The 23,464-nt window shown below is 39.9% G+C and overlaps 1 protein-coding gene across 1 annotated transcript; it reads left to right on the top strand.

The window, feature by feature from the left end:
- The first annotated feature begins 466 nt into the window (after window positions 1–466).
- On the top strand, window positions 467–9,958 carry LOC133257177 (uncharacterized). The gene is made up of 2 exons (XM_061432727.1): window positions 467–788; window positions 6,902–9,958. The coding sequence occupies exons 1-2, from the start codon at window positions 676–678 to the stop codon at window positions 7,794–7,796; spliced, it is 1,008 nt and encodes a 335-aa protein (XP_061288711.1). The 5' UTR covers window positions 467–675; the 3' UTR covers window positions 7,797–9,958.
- The last annotated feature ends 13,506 nt before the right edge of the window (window positions 9,959–23,464 follow it).

Raw genomic sequence — 23,464 nt, 5'->3', positions numbered from 1 at the left:
ACCATAACCTTGACTAGATGGACCTTTGTTGGCAAAGTAATGTCTCTGCTTTTGAATATGCTATCTAGCTTGGTCATAACTTTCCTTCCAAGGAATTAGCTTTTTTTAATTTCATGGCTGCAGTCACCATCTGCAGTGATTTTGGAGCCTGAAAACATAAAGTCTGACACTGTTTCCCCATGTATTTCCCATGAGGTGATGAGACCAGATGCCATGATCTTCGTTTTCTGAATGTTGAGGTTTAAGCCAACTTTTTCACTCTCCACTTTAGGGCTTAGGAATAATTAAAAATAGTTAAAAGCTAAAGATTTAAGGAATGTTGTAATGTTAGCATATTTTATTATAACTTATAGAGATTAGGAATTTTAGAGATATTAATAGCTAGAAGCCTTTTTAAGAGATAGTGAGTTCAGAATACTAGGGGCAAACAGGATTTAGAAAGATAAATAAACTGAGGTTTGTGGTATGCGGCGTAGACATAAGCACGAGTTACAATGTAATCCCGAGTTAAAGTGAACACAATTCTGAGAGAACTGCTGAAGCAGAAACTCTGCTTGAAGGGCAACAATGATTTATGGAGACAATAAATCTGGGTGAGGGGAAATTGAAAATGTCAAACCTCTGACCTAATGCTTTTGTAAAAGTATAAAAGAGAGTCTAACGCTTGAAATAAACATGCAGTCCAAAAAAACTAAGAGAGGCTGCATCTTTACTCGCGGACACTGCCCATCTCTTCAGGCTGGGCTCCAGCAGGTGGCGCCCGAACAGGGACATCAAACATCTGAAGGGTAAGTAACTTCATGATTGTAACGCGGGGCGGTTAGGATTTTACCTGTGGGTGGCAGGCAACCCTGTGCAGTTTAGGCAGGGTGAGGAGGGTACAGAAGGAATAAGAATATTCTCTAGGAGAATGGGTCTCTTTGCATCTAAGAATAGACAAATGTTTATTGAAATATCACTTCATATGTTAGCCCATAGAGGCATTAAAGTAAGAACAGAAAGACTGTCTAAATTTCTAATTTTTGTCCAAGAGCAATGCCCATGATTTCTTGAGGAGGGCACCGTATATCTAGAAACCTGGACTAAGGTTGGAGACCAGTTACGTTTGTTTTATACTTTGCATGGGCCAGAAAAGGTTCCTGTAGATGCTTTTGCTCTGTGGAATATGATTAGAGATTCCTGGACCCCCGGCATGAGGCTGTTAGACAGCCTATGGGAGAGGCTGCAGCAATGAATGGTGGGTCTCCGCTTTCTGTGCAAACCATGTTTTCTGCCATTGATAAAGAAGAGGAGAGAGACTGTGCTTTACCTCCCGAGGAAGGAAAGGACTTGCAGGTCGCTGCGGCCGGGCGCTCTAGAGAGCCCCCTCCCCCTCTACACAAACCTTTAAATATTTATCCACCACTTTCTGATTTAAGGCGATCGCTGCTGCTTCCGTTTGTGCCTCCCAGGGCCCAGGAGTTCCCCAGTTTGCCCCCAAAGCCTCCCAGAGCATTGCCTGAGGCTGAGGAGGATGAAGACTTTTCTGAAACAAAAGAGCTTTTGAGGCAGACGCCTGCACAATATGCAGAGCATGCTCCTTGGAGTAAACACTCTCAGGGGGGCCTCACCCAGGCTAGAAGGGAGGCGGAATAACGGGAGACTTGGAATTTTCTATGGCCTTTCCAGTAGCTTTTACCAAAACGGAGGGGAATAATGAAGAAAAAGGAAAATGGGAACCAATCCCATATAAGCTACTGAAAGAGCTTAAACAAGCCTGTCATGATTACGGGTCTACCTCCCCTTATACACTTACTCTGCTAGATGCCTTGGCTGGGAGATGGATGACACCATATGATCGGAGAATGGTTGCAAAGGCTTGCCTTCCTGGAGGAGAGTACCTCCTGTGGTTGGCATAGTATGATAAGTTGGCTAGACTACAGTCAGCAGAAAACAAAACCTCTAATGATGCACAGCTCAGGACAGTGGGATCTGCGGCATTAAAAGGAGATGGAGAATACGAATCTCACATAGCCCAAGCAAGGTGTCTAAACAAGCACTTAATCAGATTATGGCCATAGGTGTCTTGGCATGGTAACCTCTGCCCCCTTCAGATGGAAAATTATCCACTCTGAGTAATATCAAACAGGGACCCAATGGGAAATATGAAGATTTTGTGGCCAGATTGAAAACTGCTGTAGAAAGAACAATTAAGAGTACTGAGCCAGCAGAGATAGTTCTTAAACAATTGGCTTATGAGAACGCTAATTCTGTCAGGCTTTGCTTTGACCTGTTAGAAGTAAAGGAAGTCTTTGGACTTACATACAGACCTGCCAGGAAGTAGGAACCTCCTTTATGCAGGGGGTTGTCTTAGCCGCAGCCTTGAAGGCAGAAACAGCTGCCCAAGTGATTCAGGGAATGAGAAAAAAGATTAATCCTAATGGAAACGATTTTACAAATAAAAGGTGTTTCTCTTGTGGCCAAATTGGGCATTTTTGCTGGCAATGTCCTGCCAAGCAGGGACAACAAGCTGTGGCAATACAGACTAATACCAAACCCCCAAAGACACCTTGCCCCCGACGCCAGAAGGGGTATCATTGGGCAAAAGACTGTAGATCTAAATTCCATAAGGATGGGACTATGCTCACCCCCCAAGTACAGGGAATTAATTTTTCCCAGTTTCAGGGAAATGGGCAGCAGGGGCAGCCCCGGCCCTAGACAACAATAAGGGCAGCTGTGTTGAATCCCTTTATTCCCTTTGTCCCATCTCTGAACTCCTCCGAGCAACCCCAGGGAGCGTGGGACTGGACCTCAGTTCTGCCACAGCAGCAATATCAACCCCTGATGTACCGGTTACTCCGATTCCAATGGGAGTGGCTGGCCCCCTACCTGAGGGCATTGTAGGACTTATGCCAGGGCGTAGCTCGCTTTCCCTTCAAGGAATTTCTGTGATGCCTGGTGTAGTAGATTCTGATTATACTGGGGAAATTAAAGTTTTGATCTTGCCACCTACCAAAACTGTGCAAATTAATAAAGGTCAAGAATAGCACAGCTTTTGCTTTTACCTTATTATCAGACAAGAAGAACCTTGTCTTCTCAAGCTAGGGGCCCCAGAGGATTTGGATCTAGTGATCTAGTCTTTTAGGTGCAGGAAATTACAGCTTCAAGGCCTTTGAAAGATCTTTTAATTCAAAGAAATAAAATGTCAGGGCTGTTAGATACTAGAGCAGACGTCTCTTACATACCTGGAAAAGATTGGCCCTCCTCCTGGCCGACATGCTTGACCAGTGCCAGCTTGGTAGGAATAGGGTCAGTGCCTTCGGTTGCTAACAGCTCAAAAATTTTGACATGGTCAGATGAGAAGGGGGCACAAGGCACCTTTTGTCCATATGTGATTCCTTCACTACCTTTTTCTTTGTGGGGGAGAGATAAATTATCTCAGATGGGAATGCTTTTATATAGCCCAGATGAAATGGTTACTAATCAAGTGCTGCTAATGAGGTATAATCCTGATAAGGGGCTTGGAAAAGATCAGCAGGAAATTGTTTCTTTATTAGAAGCGGTTCCTAACGAGAATAGAGAAGGTCTGGGATATTCAAATTTATCCTAGAGGCTGTTGCTCTTGCTGCTGACCCTTACCTGGAAATCTGATGATCTGGTATGGGTGGAGCAATGGCCCTTAACAGCTGAAAAGCTGAAGGCAGCTGAGGATTTAGTTATGGAACAACTGGCAGCCAGGCACATAGAGCCTTTTAATATCCCCTGGAACACTCCTATTTTTGTTATTAAGAAAAAATCAGGAAAATGGAGATTGTTATAAGATTTGAGAGCTATAAACGCAACTATGGAAGACATGGGGGCCCTCCATCTGGGCCTCCCTTCCCCAGTGCCTGTGCCCTTTCAATATAATGTGATAGCTGTAGATCTACAGGATTGTTTCTTTAACATCCCCCTGGCTGATCAGGATTGTAAACGGTTTGCTTTCAGTCTCCCTGAATTTGGAGAATACTCTTGAGAGTTCCTTGGACTGCAAGGATATCCAACCAGTCCATTCTGAAGGAGATCAGCCCTGGGATTTCTTTGGAAGGAATGATGCTAAAGCTGAAACTCCAGTACTTTGGCCACCTCATGAGAAGAGTTGACTCATTGGAAAAGACTCTGATGCTGGGAGGGATTGAGGGCAGGAGGAAAAGAGGATGACAGAGGATGAGATGGCTGGATGGCATCACTGACTCAATGGACGTGAGTCTGAGTGAACTCCGGGAGTTGGTGATGGACAGGGAGGCCTGGCGTGCTGTGATTCATAGGGTCGAAAAGAGTCGGACATGACTGAGCGACTGAACTGAACTGAACAGAACTGATAGAAGGTTTCAATGGAAGGTTTTGCCTCAGGGAATGAAAAATAGCCGCATCTTGTGTCAGAAATTTGTAGACCAAGCTGTGCAAGATATTAGAGGAAAGTATAAAGATCTGTATTTAATACATTATATGGATGATATTTGGGCTGCTCATAAGGACAGAGCCTTGTTGCAACAAGTCTTATCTGAATTGATTGAGGCCTTGGAAAACTGGGGTTTAAAGATAGCTCCAGATCAGATCAGATCAGTCGCTCAGTCGTGTCCGACTCTTTGCAACCCCATGAATCACAGCACACCAGGCCTCCCTGTCCATCACCAACTCCCAGAGTTCACCCAGACTCACGTCCATCGAGTCAGTGATGCCATCCAACCATCTCATCCTCTGTCATCCCCTTCTCCTCTTGCCCCCAATCCCTCCCAGCATCAGAGTATTTTCCAATGAGTCAACTCTTCTCATGAGGTGGCCAAAGTACTCGAGTTTCAGCTTTAGCATCATTCCTTCCAAAGAAATCCCAGGGCTGATCTCCTTCAGAATGGACTGGTTGGATCTCCTTGCAGACCAAGGGACTCTCAAGAGTCTTCTCCAACACCACAGTTCAAAAGCATCAATTCTTCGGTGCTCAGCCTTCTTCACAGTCCAACTCTCACATCCATACATGACCACAGGAAAAACCATAGCATTGACTAGATGAACCTTTGTTGGCAAAGTAATGTCTCTCCTTTTGAATATGCTATCTAGGTTGGTCAGTAAATCCTCCTTTTTCTTATTTAAGGAGGGTATTAAATACCCATACTGTGAGTCATGCTCCTTTGCAGCTGCAGAGAGATCATTTACTAACTTTAAATGCTTTCCAGAAATTATTAGGGGATATTCATTGGATATGCCCACATTTAAGACTGACTACTGCAGATTTAAAGCCTCTATTTGATTGCTTAAAAGGCGATCCTAATCCCAGTTCTAAGAAAAAAATGACTAGTGAGGCAGAGTCAGCTCTTGTTAAAGTGGATGACGCTTTAAATGATCAGTTAATTAGGATTAGTATTACCAGAGGATGAGATTTAATTATTCTCGACACAGAGCATACACCTACAGGAAGCTTGTGGGAATTTAGAAAGATGATAACAATAACCCTGTGTAGGAGATAGCAAAAGAGACACTGATGTATAGAACAGTCTTTTAGGCTCTGTGGGAGAGGGAGAGGGTGGGATGATTTAGGAGAATGGCATTGAAACATGTATAATATCATATATGAAATGAGTCTTCTGTTCAGGTTCGATGCACGATACTGGATGCTTGGGGCTGGTGCACTGGGACGACCTGGAGGGATGGTACGGGGAGGGAGGAGGGAGGAGAGTTCAGGATGGGGAACACGTGTATACCTGTGGTGGATTCATGTTGACATATGGCAAAACCAATACAATGTTGTAAAGTTAAAAAGTGAAAAAAAAAAAACAAAAAAAAAGAAGAAGGCCCATTGGAATGGCTCCATCTACCAGTGACCCCAAGAAAAATAGTTTTGTCTTATCCCAGCTTGGTGGCATAATTAATTATAAAAGGTAGAAAAAGAAGTGTGGAACTTTTTGGAAAAGAAATAGCAAATATAGTGATTCCATTCAATAAGGATCGACTGCAATTTCTTTTATAAAATAGTGATGATTGGCAAGTTGCCCTGATAGATTTCAGGGGTCAAATTTTGTTTCTTTTTCTCTAAAGCCCCCTTTTGCATTTTTTGAAAATACGTCCAGTGATTTTTCCAAAGAAATTTTCTTTTCAACCTTTGGAAGGGGCAATTTTAGTTTTCACAGATGGTTCCTCTAATGGTAAAGCAGTCACAATTATTAATGGAAAATCCCATGTTCAGGTAACTGAAGAGACATCTGCCCAGAGGGCTGAGTTACAAGCAGTTATTTGGGCTTTTCAACATTTAAGAGACCATACCTTCAATCTTTTGACTGACTCCTGATATATTGTAGGGTTGTTTTCTCATATTGAGACTGCTAATATTCTGGAAAATAAAACTACCATCTTCTCCTTGTTATCTGATTTACAGAAGGAGATTAAACATAGAGATAAGAAATATTTTGTGGGACATATTAGAGCTCATTCCAGCTTGCCCAGCCCTTTGCACGAAGGAAATGCTTTGGCAGATGCATTAACTAAAGTAATTGATTGCTGCTTTGAAGAGATTTTGTCAACAACTTTCCATAGTACATTCAACAGGAATACCTTATAATCCCCAAGGCCAAGCCATAGTGGAAAGGGCACACCAGACTTTAAAAAATCAGATCGATAAATTAAGGCAGGGAGAATTTAAGTATTCCTCTCCACATCATATTCTACACCATGCTTTATTTGTAATTAATCATTTAAACGTGGACACACAGGGGCAGACTGCAATGATGAGACACTGGATTCCTGAAGGGGCTACAACTCAGCCCCTGGTTAAGTGGAAAGACTTCCTTACCAGAGAGTGGAAAGGGCCAGATGTGCTGTTAACCTGTGGGACAGGGTATGCTTGTGTGTTTCCACAGGATTCCACTTCTCCTATTTGGATTCCTGACAGACTGATTCCACATGTCCAGTCCCATGAGACCTCCAGGATCACAAGACCCCCAAGGTCACTGAGATCCCTGGGGTCCTGGGGTCCGGGACCAAGGAAAGATGGGGAGACCAGAAGCTCATCGAGTCCAGACCTGAGGGATCCAAGGAGAAGCCGAAGGACGAGTGACCCTTCACCTCAGGCTTCACTGCTAGTACATTGCTTCAGGCACCTGGCATTTCAGGAGAGACATGCTGATAGAGTCCAACCATATTCTGCTCCACCTCATCGCCGTCATCGTACTCAAACAACTACCTGCAGCACAGTGCCAACTTGGGGCCAGCTGAAACGTCTTGCTCAGCAGGCTGAAGAATTAATAGAAAGGGGGAGACATGAGGCCATGCCTATGGTAATGTTTATGGCTATACTTGCTGTGTTGGCTTGTCAGCTGAGGCCCTCCAGTGCAGAAAAAGTTCATTGGGCCTATTTGCCTAATCCACCTTCTTTTCAGCCTGTTGATTGGATGAATGAGCCCATTCGTGTTTTTGTTAATGATACTCATCTTTTGGGCAGGGCTTCCATCTATCCTAATAATGCTAAAACAGTGGTCAGCCCTCCCTTCAATTTTTCAGGCGTGTCCTTTTATCCACCTATTTGCTTTTCCATACCTTCCTCTTTACAAGGATCAGCTCCGGTTCTGAATGGATGTGTTAGCATTTTCTTGAAAGGCATGCTTACTGATCCTCTGAGAAGCAAAGGCAAGAGAGACTTTTGGTCTTTACAGCTGCTGATGCCAGGGGCACAAGAAAGACTGTTTGATGCCATAAAACAGGCAGCCCCTCATTTAAAGGACTTTCCAAGCTGTGCACTCCCCCTCCAGATTCTGATGAACAAGGACTGCAGGCCTCGGAAAGCATAAGCAGAACTTCTGGCTTTCCTCATTGGAAAGAATGCTTGTATGCCATAAGGTTACCTATTCCCAATGATGCCACCAGACATTTTCTGACCAAATGGGGGTGCTCCTATCATTCGGATAAATGATTGAACTTGATTTTTAAAAAACCTTTTAGATCTATATGAAATGATTCATTTATCCCTTATAAATGGATAAAAGGAGTTTCAATGGAAACTCCTTCAGTGAGTTTCGATGGAGCCTGTTCTATTGGCTGCTATAGCACCTGTGATTTTACATAGACCTTTAAATGAACAAAGATATATTGTACAGGCCTGCGTACATTCTCCCTATGCCTTTTTGTTGGACAGAAATCAGAGTGATTTGGAAGTTTTTGAAGGAGAAACTGTTTACAATGTTGTGTGTGTGAATTTTTTTACATCAAATTGTGTTGATAGGAATGATTATAATAATTATAAGGCTGTGATGATTATAAAACAACCACCATATTTGAAGATTCCTGTAAAATTAGAGGGGCAATGGTTTGATGATTATGCATTGAAAGTTTTATATGAATTTAATGGCTTGATTTCTCGACCTAAGAGATTCATTGCAGCTCTGATTGTGGGAATAACTGCCTTGATTGCCATAATTGCTTCAGTTATGGTTTCTGCTATTGCCCTGTCAAAAGAAGTGCATACTGCATCATTTGTTGATCAGCTGTCCAAAAATGTCTCCGTAGTTCTTACTACACAGGAAATTATAGATAAGAAAATAGAAAATAAGGTCAATGCTTTAGAAGAAGCAGTCCTGCTAATGGGGCAAGAAATTACAAATTTAAGAATTAAGTTGTCTTTAAGGTGTCATGCTGAATTTAAATGGATGTGTGTTAACCCTCTACAAGTGAATGAGTCCATACATTCTTGGGAATGCATTAAGAATCATATTTTAGGCATCTGGAGTCATTCAGATTTTAGTATTGATATTTCTAAGTTACATCAGGATATTCAGAATTTGAAGCAGGCAGAGTCTGACTTTTCCTCTCAATGGCTTTCTAATTCCCTTTTTGAAAATCTGGAGGGGTATCTTTCCCATGGATCCTTTTCTACAATAATGATTAATGCGGCCATGTGCTTATGCCTGTTAGTTCTAATTTGTGTAATAGCCCCGTGCCTTTTCAGAATACTCAACCAAAGTGTTTCTGTTCTATCTACTGAGTTTCATACTTATGCTCTAAAAAAATAAAAAAGGGGGAGATGTCAGGAGCCACATTAGGCATTACTGACAAAATGGAGGCACGGCCCCAACTCCCTCTCCTTGTCCTGCAGGCACGGACCCAGGATGAAGGAGTTAGGCCTTGTGATTCTAACTTGTTTTTTCCTTTCCTTGCTGAGTTGACTGAAAGGAATATTAAGGTGCTTATTGTTCTTGAGAGGAGCATGAGTAGGCACAAAGCCTTCTTCAGTTGTGCTCAGAGAATAATTCATAAAGTTAATCATTGACATTTGTTCAAGGATCTTTACAAAAGAGTGTTCCAGGATGCGCACGTAGGCTGCAGCTTGAGACCATGGGAAGGATTGTTATCTGAAACTTATTTGTGAGGGAAATGTTTATGGCAAAGGAGTTTGCTGAATTTAGGGCTTAGGAATAATTAAAAATAGTTAGAAGCTAAAGATTTAAGGAATGTTATAATGTTAGCATATTATACTATAGCTTATAGAGATTAGGAATTTTACAGATGTTAATAGCTAGAAGCCTTTTTAAGAGATAGTGAGTTCAGAATACTAGGGGCAAACAGGATTTAGAAAGATAAGAAATAAACTGAGGTTTGTGGTATGCAGCCTAGACATAAGCACGAGTTACAATGTAATCACGATTTAAGTAAACACAATTCTGAGAGAACTGCTGAAGCAGAAACTCTGCTTGAAGGGCAACAATGATTTATGGAGACAATAAATCTGGGTGAGGGGAAATTGAAAATGTCAAACCTCTGACCTAATGCTTTTGTAAAAGTATAAAAGAGAATCTAAAGCTTGAAATAAACATGCAGTCCAAAAAAACTAAGTGAGAGGCTGCATCATTACTTGCCAACACTGTCCATCCCTTCAGGCTGATTCCCTGGCTGCTGGAGCTGGACTCTGGCACTAGAGTCTATGTGGTCACAAAGAGCTGGACATGACTGAGTGACAACTGACTGAATGCAAGAAGACAGAGTGGTTGACTAAGCTGTGTGCTGTGCTTAATCGCTCAGGCGTGTCTGATTCTTTGGGATCCCATGGACTGTAGCCCTGGACTGCAGTCCACCAGGCCTCTCTGTCCATAGGGATTTTCCAGGCATGAATACTAGAGTAGTTTGCCATGCCCTCCCCAGGGAATCTTCCCAACTCAGGATTTGAACCCAGTTCTCCTGCATTGCAGGCAGATTCTTTACCATCTGAGGCACCAGGGTTGGCTGAGGAGGCCTTTACAAATAGCTGAGAAAGGAAGAGAAGAGAAAGGCAAAGGAGAAAAGGAAAGATATACCCAACTGAACAAAGAGTTCCAAAGAATTATAAGAAGAAATAAAATAGCTTTAAGTAAACAATCCAAAGAAATAGAGGAAAACAATAGAATAGGAAAGACTAGAGATCTCCAAGAAAATTGGAGATAACAAAGGAACATTTCTTGCAAAGGTGGGCACCATAAATGACAGAAACAGCAAGGAACTAAAAGAAGCAGAAGAGATGAAGAAGAGGTGGCAAGAATACACAGAAGAACTATACAAAAAAGCTTTTAATGACCAAGATAACCATGATGATGGGGTCACCCACCTAGAGCCAGACAATCTGGAGTGTGAAGTCAAGTGGGCCTTAGGAAGCATTACTACAAACAAAGCTAGTGGAGGTGATGGAATTCCAGCTGAGCTATTTTAAATCCTAAAAGAAGATACTGTTAAAGTTCTACACTCAATATGTGAGCAAATTTGGAAAATAGCAGTGGCTGTAGGACTGGAAAAGGTCAGTTTTCATTCTAAGTCCAAAGAAGAGCAATATCAAATAATGTTCAAACTACCATACAATTGCACTTATTTCACATGCTAGCAAGGTAATGCTCAAAATCCTTCAAGCTAAGCTTCAACAGTAGGTGAACCAAGAACTTCCAGAGGTACCAGCTGGATTCAGAAAAGGCAGAGGAACCAAACTGCCAATATACTTTGCATCATAGAAAAAGCAAAAGAATTCCAGAAAAGCATCTATTTACACTTCATTGAACACAGTCTTTACTGTGTGGATCACAACAAACTGTGAAAAATTCTTAAAGAAATGGGAATACCATGGATGGATATAAGGAATACCTTATCCATCTCCTGAGAAACTTATATGAAGGGCAAGAAAAAGCTGTTAGAACCTTACATGGAACAATGGACTGGTTCAAAACTGGGGAAAGAGTGTATCAAGGCTGTATGTTGTTACCCATCTTATTTAACTTACTTATATGCAGAATATATCATGCAAAATGCCAGACTGTATGAATCACTAACTAGACTCAAGATTTTCAGGAGAAATACCAACAACCGCAGATATGCAGATGAAATCACTCTAGCAGCAGAAAGCAAAGAGGAATTAAAGAGCCTTTTGATGAAGGTAAAAGAGAGTGAAAAAGCTGGCTTAAAACTCAAGATTCAAAAAACCTTCACCCTGCTCCTCTTCTCCCCTATGTCACTGACAAAGTGTCTCATGGCCACTTCACACTGATGCACCATCTCCTGATTCCTCACAATAACCTGCAGGAATTTCCCTTGGGTAACACTGACTTCGTATGATTTACTTATAGTTCTTATTTGAAAAGTGACTTGGCAAATCTGCTGAGTATGCTATTGCAGCTCCTTTTGTTTTTGAGGCAGCACCTTTACCTATGGCTACTTAAGCACAATGTGGTCAACTTATTGTTATTGTTTTGTGTTAATAAATATAGCCTTAAGTCCAATAATTCACTTTTAAATACTTGCGCCATTTAAGTAATTTGACAGAGTTGAAGAAGCTAATTGCAATATTTTAATGGAGACAGTAGAAGAACAGTGTTAGCAAATATATGTCACTTCTTTAAATCTAGCAGGTGAGCAGGAAGGAGGGTGGAATCAGAAGCTGAAAATTTAAAGCAGGTAAAACATACCGGAAAAAAGATATAACCAAGTTTCCAAAACATATAGTAATTGTAGAAATTGGTATTAGGAGCTCGAACCTAGCACGCAATTAATACATGCTACCTAAAATCTTTATTGGAATGTTTGTTTAAAATATTAAATTTGCTTCCACTGCAAGTTTTAGCTACATTTTTATTTTTCATGAAATCTATAAAAGAAATTCCAATGACTAGTACTATAGAAAATCAAAACTACAATCAACAGCCAGTTTGAGAATATTTTGTTTTTTCAAATCATTGTATTTTAATTATGACATCTTCCTCTTCCTCTGGAAAATAAGTTGAAAATCCCATTTTAATATGAATATCCATAATTATTGCTTTAATAATTATTAAATAACTATATTTGGTCTGAACAAAATCAGAGTTCCAAATGTCGGGAGTATTCAAGATTGTGAAATGCTACCTTTCCAATGCAAACCTTTAAAAGAGAAAGACACTACTTTGTAACTCTGGTCTAGAGGGTAAAACTGGGCTTCCCTGTGACTCAGACAGTAAAGAATCTTCCTGAAGTGTGGGAGACCTGGGTTCAACACTTGGGCTGAGAAGATCCCCTGGAGGAGGTACGGCAACCCACTCCAGTATTCTTGCGTAGAGAAGCCCATGGACAGAGGAGCCTGGCAGGCTACAGTCCACGGGGTCTCAAAGAGTTGGACATGACTCGGTGACTTAAGCACAGCACATCACATTTCAGAACAATAAACTGAATTATACCCTCTTCCATTGGCTTGTGCTGCTAAGTCACTTCAGTCGTGTCCGACTCTGTGTGACCCCATAGATGGCAGCCCACCAGGCTCCCTCGTCCCTGGGACTCGCCAGGCAAGAACACTGGACTGGGTTGCCATTTCCTTCTCCAATGCATGAAAGTGAAAAGTGAAAGGAAAGTCACTCAATCTTGTCCAACTCTTCAAGACGCCATGGACTGCAGCCTACCGGGCTCCTCCGTCCATGGGATTTTCCAGGCAAGAGTACTGGAGTGGGGTGCCATAGCCTTCTCTTAGTACTTATACCGATAGTAGGCATGCTTTGGTAGCGGCTCATGATTTTGGAATGTTGTGGAAGCAATGTGACTTCCTTACTTCCAGCAGAAATAAAATTTAAAACACCCTTTACATTCATTAATTGGGATTCCTGGATGGCACTAGTGGTAAAGAACCCACCTGCCAATGCAGGAGACATAAGAGATGAAGATTCGATCCCTGTGTTGGGAAGATTCCCTGAGTTGGGAAGATTCCCTGATTTGGAAAGATTCCCTGGAGTAGGGCACAGCAACCACTCAAGTATTCTTGCCTGGAGAATCCCATGGAAAGAGGAGTCCATAAGGTCGCAAAGAGTTGGACACGACTGAAGTAACTTAGCATGCATGCACACATGCACATGAACTATTAAGTGTAATAGTTTTACCTGCTGCTTTGCCTATTATTAAGATTCTGGGGAATTCTATATTTTATTCTCTGGAAGCTAAGGAAAATCACCTTACTTATATTTCCACAAGAAGTGATTCCCTTAAAGGGGCTAATAGTAACTAAACCTCTGGTCCAAAAGGATATTTTTCCAAATGACAACTCAGAAAAACTAGCTAGATAGGCCAAAAATTAACTCAGGAAAGGAAAAACAAGATTGAAAATTCAACAGATGCTGGTTTAAAAAAAAAAAAAAAGGAAAACTCTGATTTGGACCAAGTAACAACCCATTCCTACCAGAGACTAAAATCGCTACCACTCACCAATGTACATGTATTAAACCATTGTTCTACTAACAAAATCATAGCATTCATCAATCATTATTCATCAGAAACTTCACAAGGCCATAAAATAGCTACCTCACTTGTCCCTCTTGTGAGAAATATAAACCAGGGAAGCCCGTTCTCACTGCTCCTAGACACATCAAACTGGTTAATGAACCCTTCAAGATCAGGAAAATGGATTTTGAACATCTTTTCATGTGCTTTTGGGCCATCTATTGGTCTTCTTTGGAGAAGTATCTATTTAGATCTTCCACTCATTTCTTGATTGTGTTACTTGTTTTCTTTCTGTCTTTTTTCTTTTTGAGTTGCATGAGTTGTTTGTCTATTTTGGAGATTAATCCCTTATTAGTTGTTTTGTTTGCAAATATTTTCCCCTTCTGAGTGTTGTCTTTTTGTTTTGTTTATGATTTCCTCTGCTGTGCAAAAGCTTTTAAGTTTAATTAAATCCCATTTGTTTATTCTTGTTTTTATTTTCTTACTCGAATCAAAAAGATTTGACTGCAATTTATGTTAAAGAATGATCTGCTTATATTTTCTTCAAAGAGTTTCTGGCTTTACACTTAGGTCTGTAATCCATTTTGATTCTATTTCTGTGTGTAGTATTAGGGACTGTTCTATTTTCATTCTTTTACATATAGTTGTCCAGTTTTTCCAGCACCATTTTTTGAATAAAATGTCTTTTCTCCATTATATAGTCATAGCTCCTTTGTCATGTAAAAATTACTAATAATTAGAGAAGTGGGAATCAACCAAAGCTTCAATGAGGTTTCATCTCACACTGGTCAAAATGTCTGTCACCAAAAAAACTACAAAGAATAAATGCTGAAGAGGGCGTGGAAAAAAAGGGATTCCTCCTACATTGCAGGCTGGAATGTTAATTGGTACAGCCACTAGGGAGAACTATATGGAAATTCCTTAAAAATTAAAAATAGAACTACCATATGACCCAACAATCACATTCCTGAGCATATACTCAGCGGAAGCCATAATTCAAAAAGACATATGCACCACTTTGTTCATTGCAGCACTATTTACAATATCCAGGGCACGGAAGCAACCTAAACGTCCATTAACAGAGAAATTGATAAAGAAGATGTCAACAGACTAGTACTCAGTCATTGAAAAAAAACATAATGCCATTTGCAACAGCATGGACGGACTTAGAGATTGTCATACTGAATGAAGTAAGACAGACATAAAGACAAATACCTTTTGATATTGTTTATATGTGGAATCTAAAAAAAGGGTACAGTTAAGTTCAGTTCAGTCACTCAATCATGTCCGACTCTTTGCGACCCCATGAACCACAGCACACCAGGCCCCCCATCCATCACCAACTGCCAGAGTTCATGTCCATTGAGTCGGTGATGCCATCCAATGATCTCATCCTCTGTTGTCTCCTTCTCCTCCTGCCCTCAATCTTTCCCAGCATCGGGGTCTTTTCAAATGAGTCAGTTGTTCATATCAGGTGGCCAAAGTAATGGTGTTTCAGCTTCAACATCAGTCCTTCCAATGAACACCCAGGACTGATCTCCTATAGGATGGACTGGTTGGATCTCCAGGCAGTCCAAGGGACTCTCAAGAGTCTTCTCCAACACCACAGTTCAAAAGCATCAATTCTTCTGTGCTGTTTTCTTTACAATCCAACTCTCACATCCATACATGACTACTGGAAAAACCATAGCTTTGACTAGACGGACCTTTGTTGACAAAGTAATGTCTCTGCTTTTTAATATGCTGTCTAGGTTGGTCGAGAGAAGGCGATGGCACCCCACTCCAGTACTCTTGCCTGGAAAATCCCATGGACGGAGGAGCTTGGTAGGCTGCAGTCCATGGGGTCGCTAAGAGTCGGACACGACTGAGCGACTTCACTCTCAATTTTCACTTTCATGCATTGGAGAAGGAAATGGCAACCCACTCCAGTGTTCTTGCCTGGAGAATCCCAGGGACGGGGGAGCCTGGTGGGCTGTCGTCTATGGGGTCGCACAGAGTCGGACACGAATGAAGCCACTTAGCAGCAGCAGCAGCAGCTAGGTTGGTCATAACTTTCCTTCCAAGGAGTAAGCATCTTTTAATTTCATGGCTGCAGTTACCATCTGCAGTGATTTTGGAGCCCAGAAAAATAAAGTCTGACACTGTTTCCACTGTTTCCCCATCTATTTCCCATGAAGTGATGGGACCAGGTGCGATGATCTTCGTTCTCTGAATGTTGAGCTTTAAGCTAACTTTTCCACTCTCCTCTTTCACTTTCATCAAGAGGCTCTTTAGTTCTTTTCACCTGCTGCCATAAGGGTGGTGTCATCTGCATATCTGAGGTTATTGATATTCTCCTGGCAATCTTGATTCCAGCTTGTGCTTCTTCCAACCCAGCCTTTCTCATGATGTACTCTGCATATAAGTTAAATAAGCAGGGTGACAATATACAGCCTTGACATACTCCTTTTTCTATTTGAAAACAGTATGTCATTCCATGTCAAGTTCTTTTTTTTTTTTAATTTTATTTTATTTTTAAACTTTACATAATTGTATTAGTTTTGCCAAATATCAAAATGAATCCGCCACAGGTATACATGTGTTCCCCATCCCGAACCCTCCTCCCTCCTCCCTCCCCATACCATCCCTCTGGGCCGTCCCAGTGCACCAGCCCCAAGCATCCAGCATCATGCATCGAACCTGAACTGGCAACTCGTTTCCTACATGATATTTTACATGTTTCATTGCCATTCTCCCACATCTTCCCACCCTCTCCCTCTCCCACAGAGTCCATAAGACTGTTCTATACATCAGTGTCTCTTTTGCTGTCTCGTACACAGGGTTATTGTTACCATCTTTCTAAATTCCATATATATGCGTTAGTATACTGTATTTATGTTTTTCTTTCTGGCTTACTTCACTCTGTATAATAGGCTCCAGTTTCATCCACCTCATTAGAACTGATTCAAATGTATTCTTTTTAATGGCTGAGTAATACTCCATTGTGTATATGTACCACTGCTTTCTTATCCATTCATCTGCTGATGGACATCTAGGTTGCTTCCACGTCTTGGCTATTATAAACAGTGCTGCGATGAACATTGGGGTACACGTGTCTCTTTCCCTTCTGGTTTCCTCAGTGTGTATGCCCAGCAGTGGGATTGCTGGGTCATAAGGCAGTTCTATTTCCAGTTTTTTAAGGAATCTCCACACTGTTCTCCATAGTGGCTGTACTAGTTTGCATTCCCACCAACAGTGTAAGAGGGTTCCCTTTTCTCCACACCCTCTCCAGCATTGATTATTTGTAGACTTTTGGATCGCAGCCATTCTGACTGGTGTGAAATGGTACCTCATAGTGGTTTTGATTTGCATTTCTCTGATAATGAGTGATGTTGAACATCTTTTCATGTGTTTGTTAGCCATCTGTATGTCTTTTTTGGAGAAATGTCTATTTAGTTCTTTGGCCCATTTTTTGATTGGGTCGTTTATTTTTCTGGAGTTGAGCTGTAGGAGTTGCTTGTATATTTTTGAGATTAGTTGTTTGTCGGTTGCTTCATTTGCTATTATTTTCTCCCATTCTGAAGGCTGTCTTTTCACCTTGCTAATAGTTTCCTTTGATGTGCAGAAGCTTTTAAGGTTAATTAGGTCCCATTTGTTTATTTTTGCTTTTATTTCCAATATTCTGGGAGGTGGGTCATAGAGGATCCTGCTGTGATGTATGTCGGAGAGTGTTTTGCCTATGTTCTCCTCTAGGAGTTTTATAGTTTCTGGTCTTACGTTTAGATCTTTAATCCATTTTGAGTTTATTTTTGTGTATGGTGTTAGAAAGTGGTCCAGTTTCATTCTTTTACAAGTGGTTGACCAGATTTCCCAGCACCACTTGTTAAAGAGATTGTCTTTAATCCATTGTATATTCTTGCCTCCTTTGTCGAAGATAAGGTGTCCATATGTGCGTGGATTTATCTCTGGGCTTTCTATTTTATTCCATTGATCAATATTTCTGTCTTTGTGCCAGTACCATACTGTCTTGATAACTGTGGCTTTGTAGTAGAGCCTGAAGTCAGGTAAGTTGATTCCTCCAGTTCCATTCTTCTTTCTCAAGATCGCTTTGGCTATTCGAGGTTTTTTGTATTTCCATACAAATTGTGAAATTATTTGTTCTAGCTCTGTGAAGAATACTGTTGGTAGCTTGATAGGGATTGCGTTGAATCTATAAATTGCTTTGGGTAGTATACTCATTTTCACTATATTGATTCTTCCAATCCATGAACATGGTATATTTCTCCATCTATTAGTGTCCTCTTTGATTTCTTTCACCAGTGTTTTATAGTTTTCTATATATAGGTCTTTAGTTTCTTTAGGTAGATATATTCCTAAGTATTTTATTCTTTCCGTTGCAATGGTGAATGGAATTGTTTCCTTAATTTCTCTTTCTGTTTTCTCATTATTAGTGTATAGGAATGCAAGGGATTTCTGTGTGTTGATTTTATATCCTGCAACTTTGCTGTAGTCATTGATTATTTCTAGTAATTTTCTGGTGGACTCTTTAGGGTTTTCTATGTAGAGGATCATGTCATCTGCAAATAGTGAGAGTTTTACTTCTTCTTTTCCAATTTGGATTCCTTTTATTTCTTTTTCTGCTCTGACTGCTGTGGCCAAAACTTCCAAAACTATGTTGAATAGTAATGGTGAAAGTGGGCACCCTTGTCTTTTTCCTGACTTTAGAGGAAATGCTTTCAATTTTTCACCACTGAGGATAATGTTTGCTGTGGGTTTGTCATATATAGCTTTTATTATGTTGAGGTATGGTCCTTCTATTCCTGCTTTCTGGAGAGTTTTTATCACAAATGGATGTTGAATTTTGTCAAAGGCTTTCTCTGCATCTATTGAGATAATCATATGGTTTTTATTTTTCAATTTGTTAATGTGGTGTATTACATTGATTGATTTGCGGATATTGAAGAATCCTTGCATCCCTGGAATAAAGCCCATTTGGTCATGTTGTATGATCTTTTTAATGTGTTGTTGGATGCTGATTGCTAGAATTTTGTTAAGGATTTTTGCATCTATGTTCATCAGTGATATTGGCCTGTAGTTTTCTTTTTTTGTGGGATCTTTGTCAGGTTTTGGTATTAGGGTGATGGTGACCTCATCGAATGAGTTTGGAAGTTTACCTTCCTCTGCAATTTTTTGGAAGAGTTTGAGCAGGATAGGTGTTAGCTCTTCTCTAAATTTTTGGTAGAATTCAGCTGTGAAGCCGTCTGGACCGGGGCTTTTGTTTGCTGGAAGATTTTTGATGACAGTTTCAATTTCCGTGCTTGTGATGGGTCTGTTAAGATTTTCTATTTCTTCCTGGCCGAGTTTTGAAAAGTTGTACTTTTCTAAGTATTTGTCCATTTCTTCCACGTTGTCCATTTTATTGGCATATAATTGTTGATAGTAGTCTCTTATGATCCTTTGTATTTCTGTGTTGTCTGTTGTGATCTCTCCATTTTCGTTTCTAATTTTGTTGATTTGATTTTTCTCCCTTTGTTTCTTGATGAGTCTGGCTAATGGTTTGTCAATTTTATTTATCCTTTCAAAGAACCAGCTTTTGGTTTTGTTGATTTTTGCTATGGTCTCTTTTGTTTCTTTTGCATTTATTTCTGCTCTAATTTTTAAGATTTCTTTCCTTCTACTAACCCTGGGGTTCTTCATTTCTTCCTTTTCTAGTTGCTTTAGGTGTAGAGTTAGGTTATTTATTTGACTTTTTTCTTGTTTCTTGAGGTGTGCCTGTATTGCTATGAACTTTCCCCTTAGGACTGCTTTTACCATGTCCCACAGGTTTTGGGTTGTTGTGTTTTCATTTTCATTCATTTCTATGCAAATTTTGATTTCTTTTTTGATTTCTTCTGAGATTTGTTGGTTATTCAGCAGGGTGTTGTTCAGCCTCCATATGTTGGAATTTTTAATAGTTTTTCTCCTGTAATTGAGATCTAATCTTACTGCATTGTGGTCAGAAAAAATGCTTGGAATGATTTCTGTTTTTTTGAATTTACCAAGGCTAGCTTTATGGCCCAGGATGTGATCTATCCTGGAGAAGGTTCCATGTGCGCTTGAGAAAAAGGTGAAATTCATTGTTTTGGGATGAAATGTCCTATAGATATCAATTAGGTCTAACTGGTCTATTGTATCGTTTAAAGTTTGTGTTTCCTTGTTAATTTTCTGTTTAGTTGATCTATCCATAGGTGTAAGTGGGGTATTAAAGACTCCCACTATTATTGTGTTATTGTTAATTTCTCCTTTCATACTTGTTAGCATTTGTCTTACATACTGCAGTGCTCCCGTGTTGGGTGCATATATATTTATAATTGTTATATCTTCTTCTTGGATTGATCCTTTGATCATTATGTAGTGACCTTCTTTGTCTCTTTTCACAGCCTTTGTTTTAAAGTCTATTTTATCTGATATGAGTATTGCTACTCCTGCTTTCTTTTGGTCCCTATTTGCATGGAAAATCTTTTTCCAGCCCTTCACTTTCAATCTGTATGTGTCCCGTGTTTTGAGGTGGGTCTCTTGTAGACAACATATGTAAGGGTCTTGTTTTTGTATCCATCCAGCCAGTCTTTGTCTTTTGGTTGGGGCATTCAACCCATTTAAGTTTAAGGTAATTACTGATAAGTATGATCCCATTGCCCTTTACTTTATTGTTTTGGGTTCGAGTTTATACACTGTTTTTGTGTTTCCTGTCTAGAGAATATCCTTTAGTATTTGTTGGAGAGCTGGTTTGGTGGTGCAGAATTCTCTCAGCTTTTGCTTGTCTGAAAAGCTTTTGATTTCTCCTTCATACTTGAATGAGATCCTTGCTGGGTACAATAATCTGGGCTGTAGGTTATTTTCTTTCATCATTTTAAGTATGTCTTGCCGTTCCCTCCTGGCTTGAAGAGTTTCTATTGAAAGATCAGCTGTTATCCTTATGGGAATTCCTTTGTGTGTTATTTGTTGTTTTTCCCTTGCTGCTTTTAATATTTGTTCTTTATGTTTGATCTTTGTTAATTTGATTAATATGTGTCTTGGGGTGTTTCGCCTTGGGTTTATCCTGTTTGGGACTCTCTGGGTTTCTTGGACTTGGGTGATTATTTCCTTCCCCATTTTAGGGAAATTTTCCACTATTATCTCCTCAAGTATTTTCTCATGGTCTTTCTTTTTGTCTTCTTCTTCTGGAACCCCTATGATTCGTATGTTGTAGCATTTAATATTTTCCTGGAGGTCTCTGAGATTGTCCTCATTTCTTTTAATTCGTTTTTCTTTTATCCTCTCTGATTCATTTATTTCTACCATTCTATCTTCTAATTCACTAATCCTATCTTCTGCCTCTGTTATTCTACTATTTGTTGCCTCCAGAGTGTTTTTAATTTCATTTATTGTATTATTCATTATATATTGACTCTTTTTTATTTCTTCTAGGTCCTTGTTAAACCTTTCTTGCATCTTCTCAATCCTTGTCTCCAGGCTATTTATCTGTGATTCCATTTTAGTTTCAAGACTTTGGATCAATTTCACTATCATTATTTGGAATTCTTTATCAGGTAGATTCCCTATCTCTTCCTCTTTTGTTTGGTTTGGTGGGCATTTATCCTGTTCCTTTATCTGCTGAGTATTCCTCTGTCTCTTCATCTTGTTTAAATTGCTGAGTTTGGGGTGTCCTTTCTGTATTCTGGAAGTTTGTGGAGTTCTCTTTATTGTGGCGTTTCCTCACTGTGTGTGGGTTTGTACAGGTGGCTTGTCAAGGTTTCCTGGTTAGGGAAGCTTGTGTCAGTGTTCTGGTGGGTGGAGCTGTATTTCTTCTCTCTGGAGTGCAATGAAATGTCCAGTAATGGGTTATGAGATGTCTATAGTTTTGGGGTGACTTTGGGCAGCCTGTATCTTGAAGCTCAGGGCTGTGTTCCTTTGTTGCTGGAGAATTTGCTTGGGATGTCTTGCCCTGGAACTTATTGGCCCTTGTGTGGTGCTTGGTTTCAGTGTCGGTATGGAGGGATTTGATGAGCTCCTGTCAATTAATGTTCCTTGGAGTCAGGAGTTCCCTGGAGTCAGGGTTTGGACTTAAGTCTCCTGCTTCCGGTTATCGGTCTTATTTTTACAGTAGTTTCAAAACTTCTCCTTCTATACAGCACCATTGATAAAACATCTACATTAAAGATGAAAAGTTTCTCTATGGTGAGGGTCACTCAGAGAGGTTCACAGGGTTACATGGAGAAGAGAAGAGGGAGGAGGGAGTTAGAGGTGACCCAAATGAGATGAGGTGGAATCAATAGTGGAGAGAGTGGGCTAGCCAGTAGTCACTTCCTTATGTGCACTCCACAACTGGACCACTCAGAGATGTTCATGGAGTTATACAGAGAAGAAAAGAAGGAGGAAGGTGACAGAGGTGGCCAGAAGGATAAAAGGGGGAATGAAAAGGAGGGAGACAGATCCAGCCAGTAATCAGTTCCCTAAGTGTTCTCCACCGTCTGGAACACACAGAAATTCACAGAGTTGGGTAGAGTAGAGAGGGGTTAGGGAGGAGACACAGGCGACCTGGTGGAGAAAAAGGAGAGTCCAAAGGGAGAGAGAGCAGTCAAGCCAGTAATCTCGCTCCCTAGTGAAAAATGGGTCCTAAAGATTGGGTTCTTAAAGGTACAAAATTGGTAACAAATACATAAAAGCAAAAATTTAAAATCTAGAGTAGAGTTTGGAATTTCAAAAATACGATGTTAAAGAAAAGAAGAAGGAAAAGAAAGAGAGAAAAAATGAACAAACAAAAACAAACAAGGTCGTGAAAATTATAAAGAAAGTACAGGTACAAAATTGATAACTAATACCAGAAAGCAAAAATTAAAAATCTAGAGTAGAGTTTGGAATTTCAAAAATATAATGTTAAAAAAAAAAAGAAGAAGAAAAATAAAGAGAGAAAACAAACAAACAAAAACAAACAATGTCACAAAAATTATAAAGAAAATACAGGTACAAAATTGATATCAAATACCAAAAAGCATAAATTAAAAATCTACAGTAGAGTTTGGAATTTCAGATATACAATGTTATATAAAAGAAGAAGAGAAAGAAACAGGGAAGAAGAAAAAAAAAGTCACAGAAATTATATAAAAAAAAAAACTATAGGTACAAAATTGATAACATATACCAAAAAGCAAAAATTAAAAATCTAGAGTAGAGTTTGGAATTTCAAAAATACAATGTTAAAGAAAAGAAGAAAAAAAAAACAAGGTCAAAAAATTATAAAATATATATATATGAAGTTTGCTGAAGAAGAAAAATATAGGGTCTTTTTTTTTTTTTTTTTGCAAAGTAATAGGTTATAAAAGTGAAAATTAAAGGAACAATAGAGGACTTAAATTTTTTTTTAATTAAAAAAAAAGAAAGAATGATCATAAAAATAATAAAGATATATCTAGGACTTTCTTGGTTTTGTTGTGGGTGTTGTGGGTTCAGTTCATTTTTGGCTAGTTCCTTGGTCAGACTTATATTTCTCAAGATCTATAGGCCCCTTCCTATGTAGTCCGTAGTAACCACAGGGTTTTGATCTATTGCCTGTAGCTTCCAAGGCGTTTCCCTCTGTTATATCTTCTTCTGTTTGCTAGTCTCTTCAGTATCTGGTTTCCGCCCTGACACAAAGGGGACTGTGGAGGACACTTTTTTTTTTTTTTTTTAGGCTTACTTGTTCAGTTGCGCTGTGGGGAGGGAGGGATGCTGCAAACAAATAACACTGGCGTGGGCTCGCAGTGCCTCAGCCACCCTGGGTCTGCCCCCACTCACG

Source organism: Bos javanicus, chromosome 11 (genome assembly GCF_032452875.1).
Source record: "Bos javanicus breed banteng chromosome 11, ARS-OSU_banteng_1.0, whole genome shotgun sequence".
In the NCBI taxonomy this organism is placed as follows: domain Eukaryota; kingdom Metazoa; phylum Chordata; class Mammalia; order Artiodactyla; family Bovidae; genus Bos; species Bos javanicus.
This window is presented reverse-complemented; position numbering and strand designations above follow the sequence as displayed.